Raw genomic sequence first — 26,595 nt, forward strand, 5'->3', positions numbered from 1 at the left:
TGGGTATAAACTGCCATTCAAAGAACTTCGTAAAAATTTGCACTACACATCCGAATGTGTCCAAAACATCTACAAACATTTCAGATTTCCTGTCATTCTCAGTAAAGTAAATGAACACTATGGACTCAATGCTGCCCCTTTCTATATATAATAAAGGAACAGCATCCTATTTACAGAGTTTCACGCTGCCAACAGGCATAGACAAATCAAAATGATTATAATCAGGGGGAAAACCATGACCTGGAAACAATCATAAATAAGTGTCAAAAACCACCAACAAAGCTTCAATATCATCCTGGAAAAAAAGAGATTGTTAATGTCAGATTCAACTGCACAAGTCATGAATTACAATCCACAATGACAGTAATTTCAATTAACATAACTTCAAGCATGATGGTCATGGTGATTTTCATTTTGATAGCTCATCGAAATGTCTTGGGTCAGATGAACTACAATGGGCAAAATGGAAGAAAAGAAGAGAAGGGAAACCCGAAACCGGAAAAACCAACCACTCCATTAAGATAAGACACCTTCTCCAATTTTGTTTGTTACTATTATCGTCCTCGTGAATGCAAAACTAAATTTTGTTTGTTCGGCCTCTTTTGTGTTCGTTCTTTAGCGTTCGTCTTTTCTGTTTCTTTACTTGGATTGGCTATATATTGTAGCTTGTCTTGGTTTTCTGAGTTAATTTTCGATCCCGTAATATTCAGATAATTCCTCTCTGTATTTTTTCTCTCTTCTCTCTCTCGTTTTTTGGTTCTCTGTTTCACACTCAAATCCAACAATTGGCTACCACCGTGGGGCTGTGAATCAAGAAACTCAAGAAGCAATGACAACCAAGTTCGATATTGAGAAGTTCAATGGTTCTAATGATTTCGGGCTGTGGAAGATCAAGATGGAAGCTATCTTGATACAGCAAGGATGCGATGAAGTGTTGAAGGGTGAGTTGAACATGGGTGCTGGGATGTCGCAAGAGAAGAAAAGAATGGTTGATAGAGCAAGAAGCGCAATCATATTGTGTTTGGGTGATAAGGCACTGAGAGAGGTTGCGAAGGAGAAGACTGCAGCTGGAATCTGGGCAAAGTTGGAATCTCTGTACATGACGAGATCGTTGGCTCATAGGTTGTGTTTGAAGCAACAACTCTATTCGTTCAAGATGACAGATTCAAGAACCATAAAGGAGCAGCTTGCAGAATTTAGTAAGATCGTTGATGATCTAGAGAATATTGACGTGCAATTGGAAGATGAAGATAAAGCAGTTATTCTTCTGAATGCTCTTCCAAGAACCTTCGAGCATTTCAGGGATGCCTTGCTCTACGGTAAAGATCAGGTAATCACACTAGAGGAGGTTGTGACATCAATTCGAACCAAGGAGTTTCAAAAGCTCCAAGATTCGAAGGCAACCGAGGTGGCATTTGGGCTGTTTTGGGTGAAAGGGAAAGGAAGAAGCAGGCTGGAAATGGGAAGAAGACGAAGTCAGAGGGTGTGAAACAGGTGAGATGTTTCAAGTGCCAGAAGATGGGACATATCAAGAAGTATTGCCCAGAGAAGGGCAAAACCGTTCGGGCACAGGAAACTACTAATGTGGCAGAGGCTTCTGAAGGATATGAATCTGCTGGTGTTCTGGTAGCTTCATCTGAAGATTCTCAAAGGAGCTGGGTCATGGATTCTGGCTACAGCTATCACATGTGTCCGGTGAAGGAGTTCTTTGAGAGTCTAGATCAAAGAGAGCATGGAAACGTTCTGCTGGGAAATAAGGCTTGCCGAGTGCAAGGAGTGGGGTCGGTAAGGCTGAAGATGTTTGACAATCGGGAGATGGTACTGCAAGATGTGAGGTATGTGCCTGAACTGAAGCGAAATTTAATTTCAATAAGTTATTTTGATCTTGGAGGTTACACAACAAAAGTCAAAGATGGAGTGATGAAGGTGTGTTCTGGAGATTCAGTGGTTGTCAAAGGCAGAAGGAAGAATGGCTTGTACATTCTGGAGGGATCCACAGTCATTGGTCATGTCTCGGTAGCAAGTGGGAAGACTGAGAACACCGCTCGGCTTTGGCACTTGAGGATGGGTCATATCGGTGAGAAGGGTCTTGAAGAATTGGAAAAGCAAGGCTTATTTCTGGGTGATAAATTGCAGAAGCTGGATTTCTGTGACCATTGCGTCTTAGGGAAGTCACACAGGATATCGTTCGGTCAAGGGAAGCACTTAACCGAACGACCATTTGAGTACGCCCATGCTGACTTGTGGGGACCTGCAAGAACTCAGACTCATGGTGGAGGAGCGTATTTCCTGAGCATAATTGATGATTTTTCAAGAAGAGTGTGGATTTATGTTCTGAAGAATAAATCTGAAACCTTTCAGAGATTCAAGGAGTGGCATACACAGACCGAGAATCAATTGGGGTATAGGCTGAAATATCTTAGAACTGACAATGGTCTTGAGTTTGTTTCAAATGAATTTAATGAGTTCTGCAAGGTTAAAGGGATAAGGAGGCACAAGACTGTGGTGGGAACTCCTCAACATAATGGTTTGGCTGAAAGGATGAACAGAACAATTCTGGAGAGGGTTCTGCTGCTTGGATCAGGATTGTCAAAGGCTTTCTGGGGAGAGGCTGCCAATACAACCGTATACCTGATTAACAGGAGTCCGTCTTCGGCCCTTAACTATAAAACACCAATGGAAGTTTGGAGTGGATGATTGGCTGACTACTCACACTTGAGGGTGTTCGGTTCCTTGGCGTTCGCTCATGCCAAAGGAGATAAGCTGGACGCCCGAGCAGTAAAAAGTGTATTTCTTGGATATGCTGAAGGAGTTAAGAGATACAGGTTGTGGAGGTTAGATTCTAAACCGTCCAGGCTGATCATTAGTAGGGATGTTGTTTTCGACGAAACAAGAATGGCAATGCATGCTGAAAATCCTAGATGCGAGAAGAAAACGCTCGTTGAGGTAGAGCATACTACTGATGGGGACGTTCGGTCATTGACTGAGGAAGACCGAACGGGTGAAGGGCAAGACAAAAGCGTTTGGTCATTAGAGGAAAATCGAACGGGTGAAATGCGAACAGATCTTGGTGATGAAACAGATGGTATATCTGGTGATGTGAGTTACCGAAGACGAACTGGTGATGAATTGAGGAATTATCAGCTTGTTCGTGATAGAGAAAGGAGAATCTCTATAAGCCAACCAAACAATTTGGAGAGGCAGATTTAATTTGCTATGCCTTGAATGCTGCTGAAGATCTTGAAAGCTCGAGAGAACCGAGAAGTTACAAGGAGGCTCTTCACAGCAACGATCGGCATCTTTGGCAAGGTGCTATGGAGGAAGAGCTGGAGGCGTTGAGGAAGAATAGCACCTAGAAATTGGTAGATCTGCCAAAGGGCAAGAAGGTTGTAGGTTCAAAATGGATATTCAAGAAAAAGGAAGCTATACCAGGGGGTGAGAAAGCTAGGTACAAAGCAAGACTTGTTGCCAAAGGCTTTACTCAGATTGAGGGTGTAGATTATCATGAAATTTTTGCTCCTGTCGTGAAGCACTATTCGGTCAGAATTTTAATGGCGATAGTTACTCACCGAAATTTGTATATAGAACAGTTGGATGTGAGAACTGCGTTTCTGCATGGAGACTTGGAGGAAACAATTTATATGAAGCAGCCGGAAGGATTTGCTGTGGATGAAAGAGTGTTCCTATTACAGAAGTCTCTTTATGGTTTAAAGCAAAGTCCAAGACAGTGGTATAGAAAATTTGATGATTTTCTAATGAAGCTGAACTTCAAGCGGTGCAATTATGATGACTGCGTGTATATTTTGCATCGTGACAGTGAAGTTTTGTATCTTCTTCTATACGTGGATGTGTCATAAACCATGATTGACGTGGTAGTAATTGTCGTGATATATTTTAGGATGTTTTTATATTTGATGGGCTGTATTTATGCAACAGTTATGTGCTGCATTTATTAGGTTTATTTATGTATGATTGATCCCGTAATCACACGGATCTGTTTCCTAGAATTAACAGTCTGCATTTCCTAAAATATGCAGCTAACCCATGTATATTTATAGAGGTTAATAACCTCATAATGAGAATAAGAAAGAAATAATATTCCTTCTAAATTTGAGATGGTATCAGAGCTCCAGATCCCTGGGAGTCTCTGACCGTGCCACCAAATTGCAGCCGCAACCTTCATTGTTGCGCAATCTGTAACCTAAAATCGCAGCCTTTATTGTTGCGCCCCGGAGCTAGCCTTCATTGCAGCGTAACTCCTTCCACCTTGATTCCTCCCTGTTATGGCTGAAGTAGTAAATCTGGAAACTGGGGACAGTCCCCAAACCACTGGAGAAATGCAGAATATTCATTCCACTTATAGGTTAAATGGGAAGAACTATCTCAAATGGTCTCAAATCATTAAGACCATCTTGAAAGGTAAAGGGAAGATCAGTCACCTGACTGGTAATGTACCAAATGAGACTGATCCCAAATTCAAATCATGGGATGAAGACTCCATGATCATGGCATGGCTATGGAATTCAATGGTCCCAGAAATCAGTAATACCTGTATGTTTCTGAAATCAGCAAAAGAAATTTGGGAGGCAGCTGAACAAACTTACTCTAAGGCCAAGGATGCTGCTCAAATTTATGATGTAAAAGTGAAGACTGTGGCTGCCAAACAGGGAAATAAATCAGTCACAAAATATGCCAATCAACTCAAGTCTCTATGGATGGAACTGGATCACTATCGAGTTATAAAAGCGAAATGCTCAGAAGACTCAGCAATTCTAAAGGAGTATATTGAACAAGATAGGGTCTATGATTTTTTGGTAGGCCTAAATCCTGAATATGACCAAGTTTGAATCCAAATCCTGGGAAAAGAAAAGGTTCCAGGGCTTAATGAAGTGGTGGCCATTATCCGGAGTGAAGAAAGCATGAGAGGGCTGATGCTGGAAACCTCAACCACCGAAAATTCTACAATGATAGCTGAAGGAGGAACAATCATGATTGCCAACCAGAAAAAAATTGGGTTCCCAATATGGAGAAAAAACATGAGGAGGTTTGGTGTACTCATTGTAATAAGCCACGCCACACAAGGGAAAAGTGTTGGAAATTACACGGAAAACCCCCAAGCCGAGAATGGGGGCTGAAAGATGGAAAGATCTCAAGCCGAGAATGGGGGCCAAAAAACCCAAGCCGAGAATGGGGGCAAAAAGGAGACGTATACAAAAAAGGAGGGCAAGGGCAAGCATACATTGCTAAAGGTCAAAGTGAAGAATCTGTACAGTTGAATCATGAAGAGATAGAACGGGTAAGAGCACTTCTTAGTAAATTGGAGAAGCCCACCAGTACAGGGTACATTGACATACTCTGGTAAGTTTCCATTTTTGTTTGGGCTCAATGTTTCAGATACACCATTTACACATTACTGGATATTAGACTCTGGAGCCACTGACCATATGACCCCTTTACCCAAATACTTTTCCACGTATTCCCCATGTCCTAGCAACAAGAAAATTTCTACCGCAGATGGAACCCTTATAACTGCAGCCGGACAAAGAGAGGTCCAAATAAGCCCATCCATGACCTTAAAAAATGTCCTTCATGTCCCTAAACTATCCACCAACTTGATTTCCATACAAAAACTTACCAAAGATCTTTCATGTAATGTTGTCTTTTACAGCAACGCTTGTATCTTACAGGACAAGAACTCGGGGAGGACGATTGGACATGCTAGAGAATGGAATGGCCTATACTACATGGAGAACCCTAATCTGCCTACCAAGAGTCTTATATCTACATCCATCATGACCAATAAAGAGAAAGCTCAACTTCATCATTACCAGCTAGGACATCCATCATTTCGTGTTATAAAAGTGTTGTTTCCTTCCCTGTTTAAAAATTTAAATGTGGAGAGTCTCCATTGTGAGGTGTGTGAGTTTGCAAAACACAAGCGTGTACCTTTTCCCATTAGCAATAAGATGAGTTCTCTCTCGTTTTCTCTTGTTCACACTGATGTGTGGGGTCCTGCCCATGTTCCTAATATCTCAGGTGCTAAATGGTTTTTAACATTCATTGATGATTGTACCCGGGTGACTTGGGTGTTTTTATTGAAACAAAAATCTGAAGTTAGCTCTATGTTTATCCAATTTGTCTCAATGATTAAAAATCAATTTGGGGTTAGTATCAAAAGAATTAGGTCTGACAATGCCAAGGACTACTTTAACCTTGTACTAAATTCTTTTTGCCAAAGGGAAGGGATAATCCATGAATCCTCATGTGTAAACACACCTCAACAGAATGGGATTGCAGAAAGGAAAAATGGGCACCTATTAGATCAAACTAGAGCTCTACTTTTTCAAAACCATGTTCCTAAGAGATTTTTGGGGGAAGCCCTTCTTACTGCCACCTATCTAATTAATAGGTTACCCACTAAGGTTTTAAACTCTAAAAGTCCCATGGAAGTTCTATCCTCGTTCTACCCACACTTAGATCCTACAAATAACCTTCAACCTAGAATACTTGGGTGTGTATCCTTTGTGCATATTCACAGTAATGAAAGGGGAAAGTTGGATCCTAGGGCTGTCAAGTGTGTCTTCTTAGGGTACTCTACCACACAAAAAGGGTACAAATGTTTTCAACCCCTCTCAAAAAGATTCTATGTGTCAAGAGATGTCACCTTCAATGAACAAGAAAGCTACTTTAAACAGCCTCATCTTCAGGGGGAGAATGTAAGACAGGAAGATGAGACTCTCATGTCCCCAAATATGACGTTTGGACCTGAAATTGGCCCAGAAATTGACCCTGAAACTGAGGGAAGCATTGAGCATGTTGCACCTGAACCAGTGAGACCTCTTGCAACTACTCCTGCACCTGAACCAGCAAAACAGCCTGCACCTGATGGAGGCGGGAAGTTTGGGAAAAATCTGGTATATTCAAGGAGAGAAAAGGCCATTCTAGGATCCGGCAATATCCAAGAATCCAACCCACCGTCACTGCATGAGGTAACACCTTCAAATCCTATAAATTTAAGTGATTCTAATGAGCTTTTGTCTGAAAATCTAGAAGCACAGGTGGATCAAACTCTGAATCTGCCCATTGCCCTTAGAAAGGGAACTAGAACATGCACCCAACAACCACTTTACCCACTGTCAAATTTTTTTATCCTTTGAAAAATTCTCTCCTACCCATAAAACTTTTCTCACTAACCTCAACTCCACACACACACCTTCCTCTGTATCTGAAGCATTGTCTGACAGGAAATGGAAACATGCCATGGATGAGGAAATGGATGCGTTAAACAAAAATAGAACCTGGGAACTTGTCACTCTACCTCCTGGAAAAAAACCAGTTGGATGTAAGTGGGTATATACAATAAAGTATAGGGGCGATGGGACCATTGAACGTCACAAGGCAAGGTTGGTAGCTAAAGGCTTCACTCAAACCTATGGAGTTGATTACTTAGAGACATTTTCCCTGGTTGCTAAGATGAACACAGTCAGAGTAATATTGTCATTGGCAGCTAATAATGATTGGGATTTGCAACAATTTGATGTGAAGAATGTCTTTTTGCATGGAGATCTTGAAGAAGAAATATACATGGAATTGCCCCCTGGTTACAATGATCGGGTTACTGCTGGAACTGTTTGCAAACTAAGAAAGGCTCTATATGGGCTAAAACAATCTCCAAGAGCATGGTTTGGAAGATTTACCAAGGTCATGACAGGTCTGGGCTACAAACAAAGCCAAGGAGATCACACATTATTTATAAAACATTCAGTTTCAGGGGGAGTAACACTTTTATTAGTGTATGTAGATGATATTATAGTAAGTGGGGACGACAAGCAGGAACAACAAGTGTTAAGTGAGTGTCTTGCCACTGAATTTGAGATCAAGACGCTAGGGAGGCTTAAATATTTTTTGGGAATTGAAGTGGCTCAATCCAAGAAAGGGATCTTCATATCTCAACAAAAGTATATTACTGATCTGCTCAAAGAAATAGGAAAGACAGGCTGCAGACCAGCAAGTACTCCAGTTGATCCAAATATAAAATTGGGAAGTATGAAGGATGATATTGCGGTGGACAAGGAAATGTATCAAAGACTTGTGGGCAGACTTATTTACTTATCTCATACTAGCCCAGACATTGCTTTTGTTGTAAGTCTAGTCAGCCAATTTATGCACCAACCAAAGGAAGCTCATCTACAAGCTGCCCTTAGGATTGTTCAGTACTTAAAAGGAACCTCCGGAAGAGGAATTTTGTTCACGCAGAACAAGAGTGTAAGTCTTGAAGCATATACAGATGCGGACTATGCAGGGTCAGTTGTAGATAGAAGGTCAACCACGGGATACTGCACCTTCCTCGGTGGAAACTTGGTCACTTGGAAGAGTAAAATACAGAGTGTAGTGGCTAGATCAAGTGCTGAAGCAGAATTTCGTGTAATGGCCCACGGAATATGTGAACTTCTATGGCTGAAAATTATATTGGAAGACTTGAAGATAAAGTGGGACGAACCTGAGGTTATATTGTGACAATAAATCTGCAATTAGCATAGCTCACAATCCGGTTCAACATGATAGGACTAAACATATTGAAGTCGATAGACACTTTATCAAGGAAAAACTTGATAGTGGCATGATTTGCACACCATATGTGTCCACTCAGAACCAACTTGCGGACATCCTCACCAAGGGCTTGAACTGCAGTAAATTTGAAGGGATTAAATCCAAGCTGGGAATGGAAAACACCTATTCACCAGCTTGAGGGGGAGTGTCAAAAACCATGATTGACGTGGTAGTAATTGTCGTGATATATTTTAGGATGTTTTTATATTTGATGGGCTGTATTTATGCAACAGTTATGTGCTGCATTTATTAGGTTTATTTATGTATGATTGATCTCGTAATCAAAGGGATCTGTTTCTTAGAATTAACCGTCTGCATTTCCTAAAATATGCAGCTAACCCATGTATATTTATAGAGGTTAATAACCTCATAATGAGAATAAGTAAGAAATAATATTCCTTCTACGTTTGAGAGGATGATATTCTGATTGCCAGCAGTGACAGGAGCATGATTCATGAGATGAAAGCAAAATTGGGTGGTGCTTTCGAAATGAAGGAGCTCGGAGAAGCAAGGAGGATTTTGGGCATTGACATTAAGAGAGATAATCTGAAGGGAAATTTGTTTTTATCTCAAAAGAGTTACTTACAGAAGGTGATTTCAAGGTATCGAATGGCTGAATCCAAACCAGCTGGCACACCGATCGGTCAACACTTGAAATTCACCAAAGAGCAATGCTCGAAGACCGAGGCTGAAAGGAGGAAAATGGAATCTGTTCCATTTTCAAGTGGGATTGGGAGCATCATGTATGGCATGGTCTGCACTAGACCTGACCTAGCGCATGGGGTAAGTGTTCTCAGTCGGTTTATGATTGATCCTGGACAAAGTCACTGGTAAGTGTTGAAGTGGATGCTTAGATACGGGGGAGATTATATTGAAGGATTCGTTGATTCAGATTTTGCCAGGTGCTTGGGCACAAGGAAATCCCGTTCGGGATATGTGTTTACACTGTTCGATACTGCTGTAAGCTGGAAGTCTACATTGCAATCAGTTGTTGCCCTGTCAACCATTGAAGCTGAATATTGTGCGCTCACTGAAGGGGTAAAGGAGGCACTATGGTTAAAAGGCTTGATTCGGGAATTGGGTATTGATCAAACGACTGTCCAGGTTCATTGTGACAGTTAGAGCGCCATACATTTGGCGAACCATCAGATTTACCATTCTAGAACAAAGCATATTGACGTCAAGCTGCATTTTGTCAGGAACATTGTGGAATCCGGTGATGTCCAAATCTGCAAAATTGCATCTGAAGACAACCCTGCAGATATGCTGACTAAGCCGCTCGCTAAAGAGAAGTTTCTGAAGTTGTTGTCCAGGATTGGTTTTTTACTGCTTGGTTTGTAATTTGTGTATTGTTCGGTGATTTTTTGTAATATTTGAGTCTAGGTGGAGATTTGTTAGTTAGACTCAACTTTATGTATGATAGATTCTGTTATCAATCGTGTCACTCAGGCTAGGGTTAATGAAAATATGGAATAGGTCATATTCTTGTTAAAAAAACCTAACAGATGAGGGAGTTGGTAGCAAGTGAAAATAAAATAAAACTAGTAGAAAGGACATATACCCTGCAAGAAGTATCAATCTATGAACACGAAAACTGAGTTTGCACATAGCACCGCCAAATCGTAAGAATTAAACGTCAGACTCAACTATGGCATCTTTAAGGCCTGCTTCAATTGTGCAAATGCAGATGGATGCATACTGCTCATTGCAGCATTAAACAATTCTCCATGAATGGCAGCACATGTTTGTAGATTTTCTTTCACACAGTCCTCAAGAGACAGTTGATTGATCCTGTCGGAAAATTTGATCTATTGAAAAAAATAAATAAATGCATCACTTCCTTTGTTACCCTCACAATGTACATCATTCAAAAATGGAAATTTCATCTAGTTTTCAGTTTCTAACCTGTCTTTTTCTGAATTCTTTACTAGGAATAGTGCCCTCATCAGGAGATGCGCTGGAGCTCATGTCACCACTGTTATTGACAATAGACATGAAGAACAGTGGTTTCAAAACATGACTGAATGCCCTTTAATTAAAACCAGGGATGACCCCTTTTGCAATAGTTGGTTATTGACATATAAGAGGTTGCCCTAACCAACTAAGCGTTAGCTATTAAAAGAAAAATACGTGAATGGTATTTATATTACATCCCTAGTATAATAAAATATACCTGGACTCTTCCTCAGTTAAGTCTTCATTTCTGCCCAGAATCACACTAGTGCAAACACTGTAGATCAAAACATACACAGGGGTCAGTTACTCTTATATGCAAACAATGAATACTATTGAAAGGTTAGTACCTCAAAATTTGATCCAGTTTGTCAAGTACTTGAGGCAGTCTTAATGTCAGAATTATTGAGAGGGCTAAACCAATTGTCTTCTTCTGGATGGAAGAAACATTATCTACCTGAAAAAATTAAATGCATAATTTAAACATAGAGGATACAACATTAACTATGCCAAAATGACACATACACATAAAACTAAATACTAAATACAAACTTAATCAGATATTGATTTTAAGAAATGTGACATCCTACGCATATTAAGAGGACATAGAACTTCTTCCAACCAAGCGCAAACACTTTGGCCCGATTTCCTTCACATAGGGGTGCGTAAGTTAATAAAGTAATACAGTAAACGTATCAAATGCAGCAAAGTAATGAACCTAAACTAGGCCGTGACACAGACAATGAGATTCAAATATACGTCAGATACTGATACATACAAACTTAAAAATAAAATACTAGGGAAAATTTGATTCAATTAGCTGACAGTGAACAGTACAAGAGGGTATATATAGGCAATAATTATACAGTTAAAAATTACACTCTATATCCCTATACTATCTTGCTAGAATAATTACAACAACTGATTATATCTCCTCGTAACTCAACAAATAAATAATATCTTCTAGTGACTTAACATACATCAACAGTCCAATAAATATAAATCATTTTAAAGTTGCGTATTTATTAAGTAATGCAACTCACAGGTTTGTCTAAGTACATATAAGACAAAAATATGCAATATATTTAGAACCAAACAGTCTCTTGAACATAATCACACCAACCTTATCAACCCAAATGTCAACCAGACAAAGAAGTATATTTTCTTGAACTGGGATGGATGCAGTCTGAAGCAGTAGAGAAGTTGATGGATCTGATGCTAATTGAGCTAGTGAATTTGTATTCATCACCAATAGCCTAGCAAGGATCGCAGCAGAAGATGCTTTAACAGATGTTTTAGAAGGATCGTGATCATCTCCTCCACTCAAACATATTACAATTAACTTCTGTAGACAAAAAAAAATAAAATAATTCCGAGGCTTGAAAGCATTCTCTAGATTATGATATGAACTATGAAACATTAGTTGATCAACACATACTTTCATTTAGTATATCTTACAAGATTATAACAGACTTACTTGTAAAGTGCTGCTAATAAGTGGGGGCACTTCCATGGGGAAACACTGTAAAGAGACAAAATCAAATTCAAATGTTGCTTGCAAGGATTTTTAAAATATATATGACGAGAAAAGAAAACCACCATCCAACTTATGATAAAACCAAAAAAAGTTTATAGAACATCCAAAAACTTAGTCACAGGCAGTAGAAATTATAATTCTTGAATAAGCTTTTCCACTCCATCACAGCAAAAAAACTTACCTATCGACTTAAGAAATAAACGTAAAAACATGGGCCCCATAGAGGATGATTTTTAGTTTGGTTTGGTGGATTTTAGTTTTAAATGTTAGTTTTTCTTCTAGTTCTTGATTTCAATACATTAGTTTACACAATTTCCTATAATGTTAAAATTAGTTTAAAGACATGCTAGTAAGGTGGTGGCAATGCTGACAATGAGGATAGTGATAGTAATGGTGCTATAGACGATAATAATAGTGGTAAGAGCAATGTATTGGCACTGTGGTAGCAGTAGCAATGACTGTAGTGATAATGGTTGCAATGATAATGGTGGTGATGATAAGGCAACAATGGGATGCATGATTACCAAATATAACAAGTATTTTTTTGAAACTAAAATTCAAATTTACAAATCCTTTTTTCCTTGTTTTGAAGATAAATGTAAAAGATTTTTGAAATGATGTAAAAGATAAACTTCAAACTCCATTTTTGTTGAGTATTTTTTTTTTTTTTGAAAATTACATTTGATAACCTAATACTCGCAACAACCCCAAATGTGGCTTAGTTACCAAAACTTTACAGCACAGTAATTTAATTAGATATGCACTTGGATGGGTTTATTTCCAAAAGCCAGAATGGAGGTACTAGCATAAAGAAAGACTTTTTGCGAAAAAAATATATTCTTAAAAAATATAGGAATGATATTCTGTTAGGAGGTTAAGAGTGTATGAAAGAAGAAAGAAACATTAATTACCTTAACTGCCTTGGCAGTTAGGAAAGGCGGGAAGGGGTTGTATAAATAAGCATTGTATTTTGTTTAGAAGGAGCTTTTGGAGAATTATAGTTTGATAGGAATTCTTTAGTCCTATAAGGGGGAGGTTAAGCTCTCATCACTGGTATACTTTGTATTCTTGATTGTTGATAATACAAAGAGAGGTTATACAGCATTCGGAGAAGTCTATTGGAGTGTGTTAGTGTGCGTTTCTATAGGTTTCTTTATCAGAAACCTATCATATTCTCTTATATGATTTTTCAGAAGTTAGATATAAAATATCATTTGGAATTCTTTTTCAAAATTAAAAAATGCATATTTTAAAAAACCTTATCCAAATTGGTAATAGATCCATTTGTATGTGAATAAAAATAAATTAATATTGCTAAGCATCCTACATAATCATAATGACGCAAAACAAAAAAATGCCTAAGCCAATGGGAACTTAATGAGTTAACCTAAAGATGCAAATGAAGCTAGGACCTATGCAAGAACCTAATCCAAATTCAACAAAGGCATAAGGAAAAGAGGAGAATAGAAGATATCAGAACTATCAGGTTCTTAGTAGTGTTAAACAATATATGTTTCAGCCGTTCAGTTTGAACTCAGAGCACTGATACTTGACCTAGACAATAATATGGATTAATGTAGCAGGTTACAGTTATTCTGTTACATTACACGATATCAAATATCAATAATATCAATGCTATCATTGTTTACTAAACCTGTAGCTCTCAACTGGAGGTATCATCATATACCAAAAGCCTCAGTAGTTCCTATTCATAATTGTGAAGTTTGAAGATTGGCATTGTTTGGAATGACATACCTGTATTAAGATATCAACCACAGGAAGAACTGAAAGAAGCCCTTTGTCATTGACATTTCCAATAACTAAATCAAGAATTTTAGCAATATTTGTTGCATGCATGCTCAGAAATTCGTTTCCACCCAAAATTATGTAATCTTCAATTATGTTCACTGCAACCTGTATTTAAGATAGAGTATGAACATCAAAATTTTACAAAAATATTAAAATAAAGTCACAAATTCCCTGTTAGATGTGGGTGGGCACTAACTAAACCAGCAAGATTACGTAACAGTAATAATGATCATAAGCCCAGTACAGTTGTCATTTTTAGAAATACAACACAAAGCAGTGGGATATCATTGGCTGAATTTGTATACTTCCATCAAATTAAAAATTGAATGATTACAGTTTTTTCAAGTAGTGCTGCACAAACTTGATAGTTGTCAACTTATATGGAAACCAGCTGAAAGAAAATTACACAGATCTCCCTTCCATATACATTAGATATTAGACTACACTAAAGTACCTTTATCTAACACATATCCCAGACTAGTTTCCCTGTTAGTATCTCTAATCTTACAGACATAGTTACTAATGTAACAGACTCAACTACCTTATCTAACAAATTTTTACACAAGAATCAATGATCTAAAAATTTGAGAAGGTACAAAGGAGGCAGGCCAGGGACTTGAATAGAAGGAACTTATTATCATTTATTCATAGATTATTATGTACGTCATATAAAAACAAGTATACACAATATAGTTGTCACAATCCAGTAATCATGGTCCCTGAAAATTTTACAAGTCTACTTCACCCTAGAGCACAATAGCTACAGAGAACAGGAGTAAATAGTAAATTGAAAATTTATTAGAGTATGGAGCTAGTTCTAACCTGCAAATGGTCAAAATTTCTTTCCATAATGTCCACAAGGCGTGAAAAATATTGTAACAATTGAGGGACCATCGATGGTGCGTGAGAAAGTGTGGCTTCCCACAACTGAAAGGTTTGCAGTTGAATTTTCATCAGACATTCTCTCACAACAGTAGTACCATCTATTTGGTAAAAAAACAACAGTATTACCAGCATGCTATCTTCTAGGAGATTAAGTTCGTCTGGACTATTAATATCAATCCCATTCTCCAGAATTGGCAGCAGTATACAGTAGCAGACGGGTGACTGGTAACCAAGTGCAACCACAAAGTTTCTCAAAGCAACCAGAAGCTGTATCTGCAGCAGACTTTCACCAGAAGATTCCTCCCAAACCTTGCCACGACAAAAGCAATAGAAAGAAGACAGCCAAATTTGATTAGTCTGGGATTTAACTACATAGCTACTCTTCTATGTCCCTTACAGCGTAAAACCTAAGAAAACAAATAGGTATGTAAACCATGAAAGTTAAATCCATAGAGATCAATTTTGCTTGGTTTCATGTAGCTATGTAAACCATGATCTGAGCTTTTTTATCAAGTTACAACTAATACAGATTGTAAATCCATTGAGACCAGAGTTGCTTCAAATTAGAGAAGCGGTCATATTTCATCCGCAAAGCACGCAATTTTGCATGTCTAGGTCCTCTACCTCAGCCTTGATCCTGTTTCAAAATCCCTACTTATTTTATTGCATTTCCTCTTCTAAAAGGTGAAGGGAAATGATCACACAAAAACCTGCCCCTATAAGAAAGACCAATCTTATATTCTTTTCTTTTTTTTACATTTTAATGAAAGTCGAGGGAATGTGTCCAACTGTTTGCTCTACCACCCCATTTTAGGAAATTCAACCTGGTTCTAATGCCCACCACCAACCCAATGCCTTCCTCCCTAATGGTGGTCCTCTTTCTTGGATTTTATTGCCATCTGCCTCCCTGCTGCAATGATTTGTTGTAGTGTTGTGCTTTGTCATGTCAGTATTCTGAGTGTTGTGTAATAGGCTGTGCATGTTTGAATTATGCCAGGTGTTACTTAACTTTCAAATGCTAATGTCTGGACATTTGTGAGTTTTGTTTCGTTAAGTGAAATATGCTCTATTTTATCATCGAGCAAGTTTATTGATTCAGGATGCGCTATGATGTGAGCTGGAAAAAATCCTTTCAATTTAAAATTTGATTCCGATTTAATAGCAAAGATGTGCATGTCAAATCAACCCTAGATTTCTTAGTAAGTTAACTATTTCACAAGTTTAATCTTTAGAGGAAATTAATAAACTTAAGATCAGAGCATCAAACATATGAGTTGGCATATTTACTCATGTCACACCAATTTTCTAGTAAAGAAACTGATTCACAATTTACTGAAAAAGAAATAATAGGCTAAAATACAAAGCTTAGTAGGCAAATAATAGACAGGATATGTCTTATGTTACCTTCTGAAAAAACTGCACCAACTTATTTGCAAATGGAATAACTTCATTAACATGTCCAATAAGGATAGAGATCAAATTCAAAACTTGAACCTGAAGAAATATTTACAGAACATGAGCAACAACTCACACATAGTACCAAATATTGAATGAAAGTCAGTCTCGATTGATAATTTACACAATATAAGTTCCCTCTTGTCATGCATAAATTTTCGGTAAAATGGAAGAAAATGTAATGGGCCTGTGTAGTCAAAGGCACTTATTGAGGTTGAGGTGATGCCCTTTAGTGAGACACACATCTCAGCTGCATTAGACAAGATGCTAGCTTTCAGTAACTAACAATAACATACAGCTCCAAAAGCCCATCTATATGACTTGTCAATTAAAACACTAACGGGTCAACTGATGTTCTATCCCTGCTGGCTAATCGACAATAACATCTGCCCAGGATGCATGGATCGAATGATGTCATTGGTATCAACAAAAAATTGTATTTTTGGCAAAAGTATCATCTACTTTGCTGTAACAAGGGCAAAAAGAAAAAAACGCTAGAGAGAAATGGAACAAAACTTAATGTGGTTTAACCTACATTGAACTATGACTTACTACATCCATCCAGGGGCAAAGTAAAGTTCACTATTATTAATGCACATTTTAAGGAATAGGTACTTAGCACTCAACTGTAATCCCAATAGACCCAATTCCCCACTGTTGCTGAGGTTTTACAATCTTAGTAAGTAAGAGGATTTAGTATACTACACAACCCTCAGCTTCCACCTCAAATGTCCTTGAAAATTGCTTGCCAGATTACATGACAGGCTATTTGGGTGGTGTCACATGACAGGCTAGGTCCATGAATTTTAAACTCCCAACCAAGGAGAAATACTCCCTTCGGTACCCTGCATTTCACCTTTTCAAACGATGTCTAAAGAATTTATTTTCCATCAAAAAGGAGGAAGTTTCCTAGCAGTAATTTTTACCTTTGAATCAAATTCCTGAACTTCCTCAAACAACTTAAAACATGAGTCCCAACAGATAGGAAGAAGATCAACAAACTCCCTTTCTGAAAAGTTTGCATCTTCAATATGTAAGCATAGTGATCGACATGCTGCCAGCTAAAAACATATATACACATGGTTAGTTTGACACAAGATTAAAGAGAAATGTATATGTTGGACTAACAGAGAAACACAAGGGCAGTAAGAATACATCTATCAAATGTACCTGGACTGACAAATCTTTACCCTGTAACAATCTGATTAAAGCACAGTATACAGGTCTTTTTGTATCATCTTTGATCTGTGAAGGATATAAAAGACAAAGGAAGTGAATACAAATGAATTTTCCTCAATTGAAGGTTTATATGGATTAAGATAATTAGTTATTTTACTGTCATAAAACCTTACTATACCAACATAGAAATTATTTAACCTGTCTAGGTTTTGAATTTCACAACATTTGGGACACGAAAGGAACTAAGAAAGCTTCTCATAAAATCTTTTGATTAATTTTAATGCAAAAACTTCGAAGTTCATCATCAAAGTAAGTCGATGTTAGTGCAAAGTTAATAGTTAGTGGTCAACTATGGTCAATGGTCAACCATAATCAATCATTATTAGTTTTGTACAGCTGTACACATTGTATCTTGTAGTATAAACACATAGTTGTACAGAACATACAGATGTGATATTCATTCAAAAAAATTCAGTTCAATTCAATATGTGCTTCTCTCTTTTTTCTCTCGTTCTAGTCATTCAACACTCGATAAATTACATACCTCAGAAACCCACTGCCCCAAAATTATAGCAACTTTACGATGAATGATACGCAGATTTGGATGTTCGTTTGAGAGTTCAAGTGATAAAGCGCCATTAAACCTGAAAATGAATGGTTTAGAAGGAATAGACATAGTACTTTCAAATCCAGTAACAGCCTACCAAAAGAAGGATCTAACATTAAAAAAAAATGTTTTAATAGGCTATGAAATACGCTGTGTCATTATTAAAGAAACATAAATCTGAACCATCAAATAAGATAACTAACTCTAATAACTGTTTGCATGTTAGAATGCCTCAGATGGCACTCCTTGTGTTATGCTTGGATCTAATTGACACTGTGCCTCATTTATCTTTCCATCGTGTGGCTGAGATTAAGGAACAAACTTGCTTTTAGTGAGAATGAGATTGGTATATCATAATTTGTATGATTAGTTTCTACACAGATGTCATCAAGGCTTTGATATAAAAAATAACCAGTTGTGGCAATGTGCTATATACCGCACCTTCCAGTCTCGGTTCAAAAGGAACAGCCACATCTTCCAGGGCATATCCTCTCCTCTGATTTTGTTATGGGACAACTGTTTTCATGGTGTTTTATCATACGAACAATTTAGATGAATCTTATTCCAAACATCGAGACTCGATAGCTCTCCAACACTTGACTTGTCTCTATCATTGCTCTTTGTTTTTGTCTTTGCCCTCTGACCTTATATACAGTGCAATTAAAGTAGTAATATGCATTTCGGTAGAGAAATGCATTAAGGTGTTTGAGGTAGTACAAGCAAAATCAAAGAATAGTAAGTCATTGCAGGAAGAAACTTTGTACAAAGTTCCATCACCAGTAATTGATGGCTCCATGATTTCTTGAGTAGAAATTTGGATTAGCAAAGCCTAGACACAACAACACTACAATGATCTTCAATATTTTAGGAATGATAAGATTGAACTATGGATAACTTTGTAAATAAAGGATAGTATACTTGAACTTACCAGTCTTTAAAGCTCAGGTAGTTTGAGAGTTCATAATAAACATAAGCAGTAGCACCATAAGCAGCATCTTTAAGAAGCAAAGCAGGAGTAATTTCCGTCACAGAAGTTGGACAATTATTCATACTCTCTCGAAGAAGAGAAACAACAACAGGGCCTAGCAACTAAAAGTAACAGCCATAATCACACATCAACATTAATCTATAGTCAACATAGCCAATGATGGAAATATCTCAACAAGAGAAAATACAAGACAATGATGTATAAATGGTACCTACTTGGCTATTAGTTTCAAACAATACAATGTACAAGGCCTCAGCGCATGGCCTCAATTTTTCTGTCCACTGAACCATATCCTGCTCATGGTGAAAAGATTCAGGGTTACGGTACCACTCTTCCATATCACTTGCTGTCAGAACAAAATACCTGTTGGAAGATAACGGCACTGTTTAGGCTGGCAATAGAGTGATAAATCATACCAAGAAATATCACTTTTACTCAAATCAAATTACAATTATAGCCAATAACAGTAGCTTATCACCTCCAACTTTTTTATTTTAAAAAAAAAAGAGGTTACATTTTATCTCAAACGTTGTAATAGAATATCAAAACCTACATTAAACACGTAAGATATTGCTCACAGAAAGCCATCAAAATGGGTCCAAACCAATGGGTCAACCTGCCCACCACAGCTTTAGGCCGGATACAATAATATTAGTACAAAGGGTCCAAAAATTGGAGCCAGTCTACCTATAAACCTGGGCTGACCTGCCAACCCACCAAAAAAGTTTGTCTGATTACAAATATAATGTAAAATTAAACTTTAAATTTAATTCACTATGATGTGAGAACTTGAATTTGAGAGACAGAAGTAATGTTAAAACTAGGAAAACTAGAAGTTAATTAGGACCGAGGAGCAAGGTGGAGTTACATTTTTTTTATTTTTTCAATTCATTACACATTATGTATTACATGCAATCTTTAGTTCTTAATTATGGAGTTCTAATTTTCATGTATTATGTTTTGTTAAATATATAAAAATTAAATAAAATAATAGATTTTTTTAATTTTTACTTTAAATAATTCTTAAAAATTTAGGTAGACTAATTTGTTTAACACACTAATCCATAATGGTCGAGCCAGGCCTTTTTCAAATTGTGTGGTAAGTGAGTCAGGCTGGGTCAGCCTGTTTACAAGGTGGGTCAAGTCCAAAGGGCTGAACTAGTCCGTTTTGACATCCATACAGGTCAGTTGAAGACCTACAAACAGACAGCCATGCGTGCATACACAAATGACACAGAAAATCGCACGATCTTACTTGCTATCACAGATTTTTCATAACTTGAAGTTAAAAGCAGCAACTCTGCCACTTTTCTGCCTCAATACCAAAACATTCTAGGAAGCAGTAGGGTATAAAAACATTTTCAGGAGATTTCTAAATGTTTTATTTTTGAGTATATTTAATATAATGACTAATATGATCTCTTATACTAAATTATCCTTGTATTGATTATTCAAATCCCATCTATTTAGCCTACATACATTTTAATTTGAGAAATTTTATCCTAAAACAATTGTTGGCCTTGTGTACTAAGCACAGATGATTTTGTAAATATGTTCAGCTTTGTCCACAGGAAGCCATGCAATTAGGGCACACTACCACTCACAAAAGTACACCATATATGAAAAGAATGACTACTAAACAAGGTATCCCTTTTGACTGATTTGGAGAAACCAAAAGGAACAGAACTACTTTTTTTTTTTAATTTAACTCTAATTTGCATAAAGCATAACATTTGTAAACACATAGCATATCCTTATGCCTCACTCAGCTGAGAAAACAAAACAAATACAAGTAATACAAGCAAGCCAAGAAGTGATTGGAAAGTGAATACCTTGATATCAATACATTACACAAGTGGACTATCCTTTCAGTGGGGAGAAGAGAAGTTAAAACACCACCAACTGCACTGGACATGTTTTTCTTCATCAGCTCCACACTAACTCCATTTTCATCCATCACCCTACCTGTAAGACTCGGCTTGTACTCCTTACATTCCAGAATATTTTTAATCATTACCATACATTGAATAAGAAATTGCTCAAACGACAATAGATATGGCTCAGGATCTGTTATCCTATTCAAACAGAAGTCCATGACTGAAGAAAGCACAAATTTATCACCAAATGAGTAAGGGTGTCTGCCCTGAAAGGCAACTAAAATTTTCATCAATTTGGTGCATGCCCTCTTTACGAAGTCCCAAAATTTAGTATACTGCTTTTGAAAAGAAGAATCTGCAAATAAAAATGTCTTGTAAGAATAAAGTAGACATTGTAGATTGTGCTGTGAGAAGGGAAGGCAAAATTAGCATTTCGAAGGTCTAATTTTTTTATACAGCCTCTAATTACATAAGCATATAGATATTATCTATAGCTTGAAAGAATAAAGAGAAAACAAAAACTAATATACAACAATTCAGGGCACTAACAAATAAAGATAGATTAAGAAATACGTAAACATGGTGATAATAATATATGTTAAATATCCAAGTCTACAAAGAATGAAGAAATGGAAGTCAATGTATTTTCTCATTGTGCTTTACAAAAAATTCATTTTCAGGATCATTCCTTCCATATGTTATCTTTTCCTATTGTTGAAATAAAAGAGACATAGGTGTAATCTCTAAATGTGTGTTAAGCAGATAGAGTTTTGAATTTATAAATAGGAAAATACAAAGAGATGGGTATAGATACCATGCTGAAATATGAGAGAGAGAGAGAGAGGCACAGGCTGAATCCTTAAATGTGTGTTGAGCACAAAAGATTATGCATTTATAAATAAGAAATATAAAGAGATGGGCCTAAGCACGTTACATCTAACACCTACAAATCTATTATCTACCTTGGTATTTAAATATTTTTTTTTGTTATTTCTTTATTTTCTGTTTTTTGTTGACTCTTAACTATGCAATATCCACTACCACAGAGTATTGTTGGTCTTGTAGTTGTCAAGGAGAATTTTCCTTTGAATTTGGCAGGCATTTTCCAATAAAATATTATGCCCAATTTCTGCTCCATTTCATCCAGCCAGCTTGATTACTATGAGCGACAACATTCTCTTCCCAGCTCAAGTACTCCTCATGACTCACCAACTTGATTACATCATCCAACCTCTAGCAAAAAATGCATTAAAAAGCATGTTTGAACTTGCTACTCTACGAAGAACAAAACATCCAGCTGTAGAGTGTAGAGATACGGTTTGCATATGGTAGAGATCTTCCATTACTTCTCCAAAAGTTTGTATACTCACTAAAAGAAAATCTATCAACATAATGTTTGGATCATCAAAATCCAAGTTCCACGTTATCATTCTTCAAAAATGTAACTTGACATGCTTTTGTGTAGCACACTAAAGAAACAATACTTTTCTAGGAACCAAATGATTCTTAATTCAATCTACAAATGTTTATAATATAGTTATTTGTCATAACCTAGACATGGGATGAAAATATATACACCAAAAGTAGAAGTCTCACAGTATGGAAGGAGTGATTGAATGGCAGTCAAAAACACAGGTGCGACTTCCTTGACTGGCCTAATCTCCTACAAAATATAAGTAGTAATATAAGGTTGAATACCTTAACTGACAAAATAATTAACCAGAAAAATTTAAAAGAGTGCTCAGCTATAAAAAAAAAAAAAAAAAAAAAAAAAAAAAAAAAAAAAAAAAACTCACAGAATTAAAACAAGATATGGATAGATAATTACCTGAAAACACTTTGAATCACTTTGAAATCCTGAAACTATTAATTGCCTCACAATTTTTGAACATAACAGCCATCTCTCACATGTAAGGTAAAGTTCATGAGGCTGATCTTCGGCATTTAAATTAGAGCTTTGAGAAAGAGAAGAGAAACCATGCAGTATTGTCTGCATATCACTTTGCCAAAGACGCCAGCTATAATCAAAGAAATGAGACGATATCTGCCATACAAAATGGTATAAATATATTATATGATTTAAGCCACACGATGTACTAAACAGTAATCTTATTCTAGAAGAACTACGTAATCAGATGCATAACTTTGAAGCAAAAAGGTGAAGATGCAGAAAATAGGAGAAAAAATAAAACAGAATACAATAAAAACCCCAAAAGAGCCTATAGGATAAACCATAGGCAACTATTTGTGTTTAAAATAATTAAGAATGAAGTACCAAACATAAAAAAAGATACTGGAGTTAAATAAAACTTATAGCACATACACCAGCACCATTCATTTTAGTTCTTTCATTGTGAAATTTGGTTATGTTAGTATTGAGCAATGACAAACTTAAGTTGCCTGTGGCATCAAATGTTTCTATCCCACTTAAGACATACAACACATCCATAAATTGGACTACAGAACCTGTCTCTACTCAATTACGGATATTGCTCTTTATAAATTAAATGCATCACCCTCTTAATGGTATGACATTAGACTTATTTCTTGATATGACAAAATCAACTCAAAATAATCAATTTAATATTTGAAATTAAAAAATGACCCTCAAAAGTCAAGAGTCACACTCCCATGCAGATATGCCTAAAATTGAAGAACGCTAGGTTTAGTGATACACATCAAATTAGGCTACCCGTATAGACCTTAACTACTAGATAGTTGGGACAACCTTTCAAGGGAGAGTGGCGATACTGCCTCCTCAAAAGTTTAATGTATTGAGCCATAGAGCCTGCAAATACCTACATCCAAGTTTCCAACAACTCAACAATAGGACCTCCTTGCTACCCTAGTAAGAACAAGTTAAAATATATTATGAAAAAAGTTGTGTATATCTGTGACTTAGGATATGTATATCTGTAGCAAAGATCTCCTCAATATGTTGACAGCAAAAATGTTTAAACAAGTTTTTTATATAGAAGATTTTATTTTCTAAATAAAAAGAAAGGCAAGATTATTATTGAGGTTTGCATATCATTCCAATAATAATGATGGTAGACATTTTGCAAGTTTTCAATGTACAGCATAAAGGCATGGATTTAGACAGCTGAATGCAAGAGAGAACAGAAAAAAGAATAAAAGAAGGAACTGCACCTCTGCAAAGTTGCGTTGATCTGAAGTAAGGCGTTTTGTGGACAACTCCTTCAAGGTCCTAAATAGAATTAAAAAGATTCGATGGGAAGCTAGAACATCTGCTGATTGAAGTTGTTGTGATAAAACCAAAAAGATGTCTGGCCTGAGTCATTAAATTAGCATATCAACATATAGGACTTGCTTTAAGAAGAATGTTAAAATCATAAAAGTACATAGAAGCCAAAAATTAAGATATCTTATAACATGTAAGCAGCAAAAAAGCCATGCATGTTGATAACGCCTCTCAAAGAAAAGTAAAAATCCAGAACGCTTCTTTTTTATAAATATTAAAACTGTATTAAAAGACAAGTGAGACAAATCTTTTTGGAAGGTAAAACTTGCCTAGGAAATTAAAAACCATTAGATAAAACCTAATGTCATGCATGGGAGTTCATTAAGATAGCCAATGAATAAAAAATAGCAATGGAAGAGAGATACAAAAGGAGGTAGCGGAGAAAAATTCAATCGCAGTATTGTAGACACTGTAAATTTTCTTGAACACCAAAGAAATAAATATTGGACAGTACCATTCTTTGGGATAATCAATACGAGCGATTTTTGAGATAAGCACTGCCAGCATAAGAGCAATCTGCATTTTAAAAATGAAGGAATTAGGAGAAATAAATATCTAAAACCTATCACAATTCACAAAGATAACCAATAAAAATAAAATACTAAAACGCCTTTGAAAAACAGGGTAGGGCAAAGGATGACTATCATTTGCCATTCACGAAGTATCCAATGCGGAAAATACGTTGTAGTGGGAAGGGAACAACCGAGAAGTTAGAACCCATGCAAACTGAACAATATAAACCTCAACCTATCCCTGACAAGAATGAACATTTCTAGAACCGAAGTAACTAATGAACTCAGCATTCAGGTAGTGGTAAGAGTAACAAACCAACACTCTAAACACAAACATGCACAATGTTCCTCTCCTCAAGAACCAAATCAATAGTAAGCGCCACCACAGACCTACCACAACATCCACCAAAAGAAGGAAAAATAAAAGCACCTGATCATTCTCTTCCCTCAAGTACGTCAACAACTTCTGCCTCAGGTGCATTTTCTCTTCATTGCTAATCCCCCTGAACAAACGAAGAAAAACTACACATTAAAAATGTCACATTACCATTCACACGTTGTTGCATGTAAGGTTCAGCTTGATTTTCAAACAAAACACAGCTTCACCGCCCCACTATCAAAACTAAATCCAAAAAGCAACATCTTGCCAGCATATCCTCTACATTTCCCCCCTTATTTATAAGCAAATAAAGTAAAAGAAACAAAACTCAAGCGTTTACGAGGAATCGCGGCGGTGGCGCCAGTAGCGGTTGACGCTGTTCTTAAAATACACGGTGGCCATCATGCGTACATCCGTTTGCGACGCCAAATCTTTCGCGGTAATCACTTCCTGCAGTTCCATTCGCAAAACCAAATGCTCAAAACGAAACAGAAAGCACAATGCAAACTTCACTAGAACCCTAGGAGAGAGAAATAGGATGTTACGAGGAGGCACGAGCAGAAGCCAGGCCTGGACTCCGATTGCGCAAGGGCGTCCTCGGCCGGAGCCCGGATGCGGTGATCGGCGCTCATGGAATTCGCGAGCAGCGAGTACATCGCCGGCACGTCGGAGGCCGAAAGCGCCATCGGCGTCAAAGAAAATTCTTTGTTTGCGTTAGATTTGATTTGAAGAGTGAGTGGGTGAGTAAGTGAGTGAAATCGGTGTTAAGTGAAAGTAAAATTTGCTTAGCTTTGTTCTGTATTATAGTGACTGCAAACGAACGAAAGATACTTATATAGGGAGAGAGAAGACGAGGGAGAATGAGGAGAAAGTGTTTGTGTTAATGTTTGAGAGAGAGATCGTTGAAGAGAGGGTTGAGAGTGTAGAGAGAACGTTTGGCAGAGAACAAAAAAACGGAGTGTGGAGGCTAATTGGGACCCACGGCGTCGTCATAAGCGTTTCATTTTAGATTCAGACCAACTGCGCCAGCCATTTACACCTTTTTTTCTGCCAACTCGGATTATTGCTTTTTCTTTCTTCTTTTTATATATAATATGATATAATGTAGCAGCTATGTACCACACTAAATTGTGAGGAAAAGAACAGAGGGCGTACTCTATTTACATACCTGCTTACATGGATTTTTAACATAAACATGACGTTACTCACTTAGAAAATTTAAAATCTTGAGTGAAACTATAATCGTATTGACGAAAAAAAAGAAAAATGTGTGCATCTTTCTCCAAAAGATTGTTTTCATTTAGAAGTCTTATTGGAAAAATGCTTAAGGAATCAGTTCTTACAAAATATTAAAGACGGAATAAGTAATTAGAAGCCATGTTTTAACATAAGTAATTTGGTGGTTATTACATGGGTTTGTTATCCGAACTCTCTTGTAAGAATGTGAAAATTGAAGACAAAAATTATTAGGAAGCATACAACTAAAAAAAAATAGTTTTGAGAGAGAAAAGTATAGTAATTTATGATAATTTTTCATCAATG

General features: G+C 36.9%; 1 protein-coding gene and 1 pseudogene across 2 annotated transcripts; one reads left to right on the forward strand and one right to left on the reverse strand.

Moving 5' to 3' along the window:
* LOC124825843 (ARM repeat superfamily protein) lies at positions 1–26,078 on the reverse strand. Of its 2 annotated transcripts, XM_088109720.1 has the most exons (24): positions 25,599–26,078; positions 25,394–25,503; positions 25,105–25,177; positions 24,617–24,678; positions 24,051–24,192; positions 22,729–22,944; positions 22,497–22,563; positions 20,856–21,255; positions 19,239–19,386; positions 18,964–19,124; positions 17,973–18,072; positions 17,420–17,494; positions 17,176–17,310; positions 16,199–16,288; positions 14,921–15,103; positions 14,732–14,836; positions 13,856–14,014; positions 12,041–12,085; positions 11,687–11,908; positions 10,914–11,020; positions 10,784–10,840; positions 10,516–10,585; positions 10,172–10,418; positions 1–295 (listed from the first exon to the last, which is right to left on the reverse strand). In XM_088109720.1, the coding sequence occupies exons 1-23, from the start codon at positions 25,737–25,739 to the stop codon at positions 10,257–10,259; spliced, it is 3,030 nt and encodes a 1,009-aa protein (XP_087965846.1). In that variant the 5' UTR covers positions 25,740–26,078; the 3' UTR covers positions 1–295; positions 10,172–10,256. The 2 variants fall into 2 exon arrangements, with proteins under 2 accessions (XP_087965846.1, XP_087965847.1); XM_088109721.1 differs by lacking the exons at positions 24,051–24,192; positions 24,617–24,678; positions 25,105–25,177; positions 25,394–25,503; positions 25,599–26,078 and adding an exon at positions 23,629–23,698.
* Positions 3,859–5,362, forward strand: LOC148202164 (uncharacterized; annotated as a pseudogene).
* Positions 26,079–26,595: the final 517 nt, after the last annotated feature.

Source organism: Vigna umbellata, chromosome 3 (genome assembly GCF_029865625.1).
Source record: "Vigna umbellata cultivar VRB3 chromosome 3, Vumbellata_1.0, whole genome shotgun sequence".
In the NCBI taxonomy this organism is placed as follows: domain Eukaryota; kingdom Viridiplantae; phylum Streptophyta; class Magnoliopsida; order Fabales; family Fabaceae; genus Vigna; species Vigna umbellata.